General features: G+C 40.9%; 1 protein-coding gene across 1 annotated transcript in view; it reads right to left on the reverse strand.

Moving 5' to 3' along the window:
* Positions 1–1,348: 1,348 nt before the first annotated feature.
* The window catches only part of fmr1 (fragile X messenger ribonucleoprotein 1), a 39,342-nt gene continuing 30,883 nt past the window's right edge, over positions 1,349–9,807 (reverse strand). The window contains exon 15 of the mRNA XM_031857938.1: positions 1,349–8,979. Coding sequence (XP_031713798.1) covers positions 8,773–8,979 — 207 coding nt within the window. The 3' untranslated portion in view covers positions 1,349–8,772. The remainder of the gene's footprint in view (positions 8,980–9,807) is intronic.

The following is a 9,807-nucleotide window of genomic DNA, read 5'->3' on the forward strand; positions in this document are numbered from 1 at the left end:
CGGACATTATTTACCTCAAAACAGCTGTTCTGAAGTCTCACAGAGCTGCTTAGTCATTTTATCACATGAAAAAATTATAATTCATGTTTATTCATATTTTAAAGCTATGGTTGGTAAACTTGAGAAACTAACAAGAGTATGGTAGATTTTTTTAATTATCTCAACTGAAAAACCCAGCTATGTGATACTAACTATTTTCCAATGAAAGTAGCTAGCGGCACTAGCTCCAAAAGTTGCTCAATCCAGCAAGAAAGTTGTCAAGTCGGCAGCACTGGCCCTCTTCCCTCCAGGGCTCCCTCCAAAGCCACTCCCCCAAAATGATCACTATGATCGTTAACAATGAGCAAGGCTACTGTTCGTATTTACAGCTGTTAAGCTAGACTCCGTGAGCTTATTTTCTTTCTGTCTTTTTCAGAACATTTGATTTATTGATTGGCGTCAGGATGAAAGGAGAATTTGAAGATTACCAACCGTGCTTTGAAAGCAATTGGCTTTTTAAATGGAACTTTGTTTTGGCACAATCTGTTTCAACCTTAGAATCAATGTTACTTTCCTACTCAACAGTAGTACTACTACACCCTTTACTATTGATCACCCTTTAGACTGACTGCAATCACACACACACGTTCATCTCGTAAACCATGTTTCTATTCTTTGGTAAAGCAGGCCCAAGGGACATAATTCAGGAAAAGTTTCTTAGTGGGATTATTAACTAGTGGCTATTGGTACGTGTAGGTCGGGGAACCAGTTACACAGTGATGGCGGTTGGACAACTGAGCAGGCCATGGCCTTCCCATGAAGTCGCCATATCAAGCCAGTGAGCACTAAGCATGGATGCGATGTGGATAAAAGGCCAGGTCTAACTCTTTGCTTGGGTGTGTGTGTAGAATTTAAAGGCAGCTCAACACTCATCCTTCCCACACAAGGACTACATCCTGGGGTCTGCGGGGACCCCGGTTGGTAGGGTTAGTATGGTCAGGATAACTGAAGGGTGTTTCCAAAGCCGGATTATCCAATGGGCATTATCCAGGGGTTGATCGCACTTGGGGCCCGTCCGCCCAGCGACACAGTAAAATTTATTATTTTTAACAAGACTTCTTTTTCTCTTAAATTTCAGATCATATATAACCAATAACAAAAAAACACACCCATACATTATGTATACGCTCACATAGTCTATGAGATTGTTGACGGCCCATACTGAACCTATTGATAGGTCAAAACATCATTTTACACGAATACTGGAGTTCCATAAGCAATGCTCACCCAACTCTTGGCACATTTTACTGTGAGCTCATACCTGACAGTAAAACCCAGAACGTCATAAAATTCAGAAGTCAGCCGGAGCTAACGGAGGAAGATCGACCTTTATTTATTGAAACGGCTTGCATACAAAATATATTGCACTATAACCAGACATGTCAACCCAAACATTTTAAATGCAAGTATTATGTACAAAAGGAAACCCAAAAGAATGCCCAAAAGTGCACACAAGGTTTACAGCTTTTTTTTTGACTACCCTGGTTGAAGTATCTACAGATTATTTGCGTGTCTTCACTTTCTGGCACTCTAATGTTGAACAGCCCACAATGTGACTAGTTTACATTGGTTATAAATATTCTGCAAATATATAACGTGGACGTCGAAGCAACGCCAGTTATCTTCATATGTGGTTCCACATGAACAGAGTTGCAACCCCAACTGGACTAAAGGTTTCGTGACGGAGGGATGCCAAATGGTCATTTGGGACTCTTTTACAGTTAGAAGGATTTAACGTTATTGGAACTGAATTGGGACTCCACAATGCATTATCGCTACATGTTTGATGTATACAGTGTGGATATCGAGTCAAAATCAAGGTTTGTTGAGGAGTTTGGGTCTATAATTCAGGCAGCGGACCGCATTAGCAAGACAACCCAGAAAGCAGTGTTGCAGCTTAAAGAGTAGGAATGGAGATTAAATCACAAGCATTCCCCTTCTGCAACCCATTGGATCATGGGTAAAAATAAAATTAAAAATACACTCTGTACACCAGAACATTAGAACAGCACACATTTACAACAGTTGAATATCAATAAAAGCGAGTACCCCGCATTTTGCTGGAAAACACCATCAACATTTCGAGAGAAAAGCGGTGAACAACCCAACAACTAATGACATTGTCGACTGAAATGAAACCTTTCATTGCGTGAACAGCTGCCAAAATGTATTTTCTCTCACAGAATGTAAAGTACCGGTCATCATTTCTATAATGAAAAGTTTCACGTGAATTAACAGCGATATGTTATTTTAAAGAAGCATTACTCTTTCAAAATCCATCTCTAAGTATTATATAGGTTTGGTAGTGCCATTCTACTAGTATCAAATTAAACATAGTACTGTTCTAATGTACTGGAGACAGAGGACTGCATTGAGGACAGTGTCATGCCGAAAAAACAAACAAAAGAAAGTGCAACTAAGAAGCACCTTAACAACAGCACATCTGCGAAAAATGTCCTCAGCAGCGTTCTTCAAAGTGCTATTAGGCATCCCATGCGACCCCTTACGTTGCCAGGATGAATCAACAATGTGCACAGCTTGATCCTGGGAATTAAATTAGCGCATGCTGTTCCTCGTCTTAAAACTTTGGTTTGGGATCCCAAATGGTTTATGTTCCATGTGACCACTTTTGTAATGTTTTCAGAAGGCTAGATACGGGACCAAGACGCCACATTAACTTTTCTGCCATGATCTCGACTCATCTCAAGTTAGTTGTTTCTATGGCAGGTTACTTGAGAACAACAGGATTGGATAATGATGTAACAACCAGTCACTTATAGGAGACTCTTAAGTAAAGTCTCCTTTGTAAAAATGCTTCATTAGCACCAATTCTTTAATGACCCCAACTGGTCAGCATGCAACAGTCCTCCCTCATCTTTTTTAAATTTACATTTTCCACTATAGTACAAGCCTAGGCCCAGCATTACGGTTGGTTCAGAACCCCCCCCCCCTAAAAATCAAACCAAAGCACGAAAAGCTATTAAACTGTTTTTGTTGGTTGAATTCCAGCAGTTAAAACGTCTAACATACACTCTCAACCCGGTGTTTGGAGGCACAATAAAATACACCAACAAGCAGGTTGAGGCTCAGCCACAGATGCAAAGAAATTCATTGTCTCTGGCGTGACGCAACAGAGCGGATGTGAAGGTTGGACCTCTGTAGACTCAGTAACGTCTGTAAGTCCCGAAGGTCTGGAACACCCTCAAAACGCATCTGACTTGCATGTGGTTCTTTTTTTGTCAGTTCAAGGGCAACTGAACTGCTTTACACCAGCCAAAAAGGAAAAGGATTATAAAATGTTAATCTAAATCAAACACCTGTCATTACCCCAAAAAAAGCTGGGTCTCTATACATGATAGATGACAAGTCCAGGGGACGACCAATGACTCTTTCATCACTTTAAAATGAAAGGGAAAATCCACCATAAGACATTATTCACATAGGTTACTTCAGTTATTGTAGCAGGCAAAGCTTTCCTCAAGCTACAGTGTGGTACATAGAAGCAGACCAATATGTGCTTTCTTTACAACATTGAAAGAATTGTTACACTGTGGAAAACACAGAGCTGGATGACAACATTACAACTTCCTAAAAACAAGTTGTGTCTCATTTGTCGAATGTGCACACAATCGGAAATGTAAAAACAACAAGTTGCGGTTCTACGGAAGACTTTCGTGCTGAAAACTACCACAACTTTTTAAATTTCTGTTTGTGTTGTAAATAAACACAATAAATATGGCGTGTTCATGAGTTAGTAGCAGTATTTTAGAAACTAAGAGAACCAGGCTAGCTATTTCCCAAGATGTCTCATCTATTCCTTTAAACTTAAGTACTAACCTAAGTAATTTCAGGATTTTGATCAACACTCCATTCAAAATATGTTGACTCAAAGTCCACTTGCTTATTTTTTTTCCTGAGCTTTTAGCTGCAGCTCATAATCCTCTTCAAAATGGCCCAAGAATGGAAACTTGGTCAAGTGGAACAACAACTGAGCAATCTTCATCTCCCGAGAGGAAGGCCATGAGCTGTGGTTGAAAGCCCTCAGAAAAAGCCAGTAAGTGGACTTTGAGTGTAGTTTTTATGGAAACTGTTCCAGAGGAAACTTAAATACACATGTTGGATCTGTTGTGCTAACTGGTAGTAACAAGGAAAACTAACCCAAACTGCCACTGTAAATATGGTCACCATGTCATTCAAAGTTCCAGTGTGTTTTTATCAAGGAATTCAGTTTTAGAGTGGATTTTCTCTGTCAAATAATCACTTAACTCAACCGCTCTCTTTCAGTAATTTAACGCAGTATTAAACAGCAAAAAAAAGAAAATATTAGCAAGTGCACATTTAAAACAATAGTACAAATCTTTTCTCAGACATCATTATATACACTCCTTTTTTTTTTTTTACAATACAAAGTAACTCCATACTATTGATGCTCTATTGACAATATAGATGTTACTTTCACTTGAGCCGTTTGTCGACGCACTGCAGAGAATGATCACTGGGATTAAAAAACACAACTTGGCTGCAGTGGGAGCGGCAAGTGAGAGCAAAAGGTCCTAACAGATTAGTGAGAGAGAGGATTGACATCAATAATACTTGAGAAAAAGAAAGACGAACCCCAAAAACAAAAAAAGCCGGTTTCATGACTCATCATTTTACATAACCATTTTTCTTTTGACATCTTCTAAAAGGTAAAAGCTCCCTGTGTGTCAGAACTCATCGCCGGCTAACCTAGCTGAACTCAAGTCAAGGAGAAATCTGACAAAGATTGAAAAGAAATAAAGGTATGTATTTTAATTTAAGCGTGTCGAAAACTACTGAAAGTCCCCAAAATCCATTATAAAGATGTACATGCATCGCAACACTAGAAAGGTACACTCGTCTCTGGTTAAAGATAAGACCAGGCTCAACCTCTGAAATCTTTTCAGTTACTTTCATTCCATCAGTTGCTTTCAAAGGAGAGGGAGCTATAGGGAAGAAAGCTACACTGGGTCACACCATTTTGCATCCCAAGCTAACATAAAAAAGGGGGTTTGTATGGAGAAAAAGTCGTGTTTGACTTTGGAACAGAAGCAAAGTAGCCACTCAAAGTCATGAACTGCACTGGCCTACAAAAGCAACTGCATCCGTGTCACAGATCAATTGAACCAGGTCATGAGCGACGGGGTTTATGTTTGTTGACTGTACAAGGAAACAGCCTCAGTGATTAAACTGTATCAGGTGGTTAAAGCAGGCGGTTTCCTGGACCCACCCTTTGAGTTTAAAGGAAGTTTAGAAACACTCGATGACCAATGGGTGAATCAATGATGTCACGGCAGGAAGTAGCCATCTTTAGGCATCTGGTCCTTTATCGCCGTCTCATCATCCCTGATTTACATGTCTAGGTTGTGATACTAGCCACTATTAAAAGGCACATGTCACACAAAATATGGCGAGGTTTCTCTGAGCATCTGCAGCTTTTTAGCTATGAATCAACAGTTTTTTTCAATCCGTAAAGTACGATGGTGGAGCCAGCAGTCAGCTAGCTTAGCTTAGCATAAAGACTGGAAGCAAAGAGTAAACAGCTAGCCATAAAATCACTGTGCCTGGCCAAGAATTACATAGTTCGTACGCTATAGAATTTCAGTTTTTGTAGAGATCGAACAGAGACAATGTGTTAATTAGGAAGATATGTTAATTAGTGAGCTTTAGAAGTGCTTGTATGTGGAGTTTGGACAGAACCAGGCTAGCTGTTTCCCTGTTTACCATCTTTAGCAAAGCTAAGCTAAGCTAATCGCCTTCTGGCTCATGCTTCGTATTACTGTTCAGACGTGGGAGTTGTAACAATTTTCTCATCTAAGTTTTAGCAATAATGCCAATAAGCACATTTCCCAAAACAATTTAAAAATAAATCTGTTAGAGCACCAGAGAGAGGGAAGCTTAGACTAATCCTGAGCTACAACAACAATATGAGATTTTACCTTTTTGCGATGTCAAACCGTATTTTAATAAAATGTCGAAAAAGCCTAGGAATGCCCAGGGAAACCCCGAGAAACTTTTTTGCTTTGCTTTTTTTAAATTTTACAGTGACTTTCTCACATTTCAACCACACTTTTTCTTTTATCCAAACTAATGCTATTATCAACCTCCTTTCAATCATAAATCCACCAATACTTTCTACACGAAATTGTGTATTTGAATTTCGGGTACAATTTCAGACATTATTTTGATGGTGATGATAATGATGATGATGATCCCACTAAGGATATTCCCATGCATAAGATTTATGAAGTCAGTAACTCTGTGGTCTCGGCCGAACAGTAGGTTGGAACACCTGTTACTTTGATGTCTGAACACCTGCGCTGTTTAAACAAAGTCACTTTCAGCTATTTGATAACGTGACCGTCTCTTTGTATCAGTCTCTAGAACGAAGCAGACAAGTTTGGAGCAACGAACTGCTGTGGGAACAGAATGAACGGCCAGAAACAGCAGAGGTCACCTTACGCCATTGTGTATCCCCAAAATATATATATATTTTTTTGAAAACGCAATTAGGGTGAGAGAATCACACATGCAAGAAACATGTAAAAAACAGGAGGTAGGGGTAAGAACAGACAGTGTACAAATCTTGGAATGGAGGAGCATAAATCCAAGGCACTGAGATAAAAAGGAGCCTCGTTATGGACCAGAGAGGCAGCACCGAGACCGTGGTGAACACTTTGAGGGGATTTTACAAATAAGCCTCAGAAAACTGGACCAAATCATTCTTCATCAAACCCGACTTTATACTCTGACTAGGTTTGTCACAGTTAGGTTTAGTGAAACTGCTCTGAGTCGAAGCAAGAAGCAGAGGAAATGCACAATTCAAATCATGTATATTAAAAATGCATTGCGTGTTTTATGGTTGCGGAACAAGACCCGGTATTGTGGTTTAATGAAGATTCCGATTTATTGTATCAAAGTTAGGATTCCTCTGCCCTACCGTTAACAAAATGCAGCCGACGGGAAATAACAAAAATGAAATTAGACTAAGAGGGGCGAGCCAAGAATAAGTTGGAAAACCAGGAAGAATTGAACTTACACCAATTTTTCTGTTTGTTTATTTTGTCAAGGTATAACTCAATGAAACGTTGTTTCTTCTACAGTAATACTTCAAACAGGTTTTCTAACTGCAAAACAAACAAAAAAGGTTAAATACAAAGGTTTTCATAAATTAAAGAAAAGCTCATGTGATCAGCTGACACGAGTTCTACATTCACCATGTTGCCGCCTGAACCCTGCAACCTGATCAGGTTTGTCTGAAAGCGTCCATCCAAGAGTGCTTAGTTAAATGTAAGTGCGTGGAACTAGACAAAAGCTTACAGCCTAAGCCCTCTGTGGGAAATGTCCCACAGTTGAGGTCCAGAGGGCCTTTGTGAATCACACAAATCGTCTGTCATTTCCTACGTTCTGAACTTTTGAACAGCGTTTGTGATGATTGATCAAGGCTCCCAGTTTTACTGTGAGCGTTCTGGTGTCACTGTGGACATAAGATCTTGTGCGGGGAATTAAAAAACAAGTGTTGATGATCTTCATGCAGCCTGCTTAAAAACCTTTACATTTTTTTTTTTTTTTGTACAAAGAATCTCAGATATCAGTCAGCCCGGTGAAGACGGTTCCGAGCACGGAGGTTGCCGAACTGAACGCTTCAGCTCACGTCTCGCTATTAATGTGGATTCCCTGTCACTGTTGGCCTCGCCAGGTGTCTCTGTCACAGGTAATTAATTTTAAATATAACAGCAGTGCAAGACGTTTGGTACCCTGTTGAGAACTCTTCAGGAGTTACTATCTTTGCTTCTGTAAAAGCCTTTGAAACACTAGATTTGCATCACAGTGCCTCAGATTTATGTTTCCCCCGTTGGTACGTCTAATGCGTGGTGGGATTCATGCTTGGTCTGGAGGATTTCTACATTTTCTTAACGACGTAAAAAACTAAAACACATATGACTTAAAACGATGAGAAAAGCACCGGTTGGTAATTCCGTTGCCCGTGCACACCTGTTAACAATTCATCCTAAAACATGGACACTTTGAACTCCTCGAGTGCTGGATTTCGGAGCTATGGACCACTAAAAATAAATTCTCCACCCGTGGGAAACACCGACGCCACTAAAAGCGTGTGCCGTCAGATCATCTCTACAATTAACATCTGCAGTAAAAAAACGTCGTACAGCAGGAGGGAAGTTCCTCCCGCACGTTTTCATGCTGCTGTAATTCTGTTTCCTTGTCAACCAATTATTTTCTTTTTTCTTGTGTGAGGAGGTCCAAACAGGGCAGTGGCAAAAAAAAATAAAAATCATCCGATTTAGTTGATTTGAAAATAGAAAACAAGCAAGTTATGATTTGCCTGCGGAGGGTAGGGGAGCATGTTTTGGGGGAGTGCCTCCGTGCGAGATAAGTCAAATCCCTCCTCTTCTTCTTCTTTTCCTTTTGTCCAAAAAGTACTGGTTTTTTTTTTGGTTTTTTTTGTCCCTTTCGCGAAGAACAGGACCTGTACACTCAAGACGTCAACTGAGCGGACCAGCAGATACCGGATCGCCTCTGGTCTACGACTTCACTACGGTAAACTCCTCCGTGCTGATGAGATGTGTGTATTCACGTGTTTGACAAAGACAGAGAAAGAAAAAAAGCGAGAGAGAATCTACGATGGTTTATGACGAGTTGCCTGTGTGTGTGTGTGTGTGTGTGTCTAAACGAGAAGGTCCTCCAGTGGAGCGTCTACGACACTCCGTTCACCAGCGGAGGAACGTCCTGTTTGTCCTTCTTCATCCCTCGGTCTCTGATGGGTCTCTGATGGTGGTGGCGAGGTGGGCCATCGCCGCCGACGCCGGTGATGACGCCACCCTGGGATGAGGGTGGCCCTCCCCCACCTCTCCCCCCCAAGGAGTGCTGCACGCTGCGCTCGTTGTTACTGTCCACACGGATCTGCAGGAGAAAGGACAATACGTAAAGTTCGGTGGGGAAATATGATCAGAAGCATGATCACGGATGAGTCTGGGCTCACTTTCATCTAGCGTCTCTAGGAAGACTACATACAGTGGGGCAAAAAAGTATTTAGTTAGCAACCAATTGTGCAAGTTCTCCCACTTAAAAAGATGAGAGAGGCCTGTAATTTCATCATAGGTATACCTCAACAATGAGAGACAAAATGAGAAAAAAAAAAAAATCCCGAAAATCACAATCTGATTTTTAAAGAATTTATTTGCAAATTATGGTGGAAAATAAGTATTTGGTAAATAACAAAAGTTCATCTCAATACTTTGTTATATACCCTTTGTTGGCAATAACAGAGGTCAAACGTTTTCTGTAAGTCTTCACAAGCTTTTCACACACTGTTGCTGGTATTTTGGCCCATTCTTCCATGCAGATCTCCTCTAGAGCAGTGATGTTTTGGGGCTGTCGCTGGGCAACACGGACTTTCAACTCCCTCCACAGATTTTCTATGGGGTTGAGATCTGGAGACTGGCTAGGCCACTCCAGGACCTTGAAATGCTTCTTACGAAGCCACTCCTTCGTTGCCCGGGTGGTGTGTTTGGGATCATTGTCATGCTGAAAGACCCAGCCACGTTTCATCTTCAATGCCCTTGCTGATGGAAGGAGGTTTCTACTCAAAATCTCACGATACATGGCCCCATTCATTCTTTCCTTTACACGGATCAGTCGTCCTGGTCCCCTTGCAGAAAAACAGCCCCAAAGCATGATGTTTCCACCCCCATGCTTCACAGTAGGTATGGTGTTCTTTGGATGCAACTC

The sequence above is a fragment of the Anarrhichthys ocellatus genome, unplaced genomic scaffold (genome assembly GCF_004355925.1).
Source record: "Anarrhichthys ocellatus isolate YVR2014 unplaced genomic scaffold, GSC_Weel_1.0 scaffold19, whole genome shotgun sequence".
Taxonomy (NCBI): Eukaryota; Metazoa; Chordata; class Actinopteri; order Perciformes; family Anarhichadidae; genus Anarrhichthys; species Anarrhichthys ocellatus.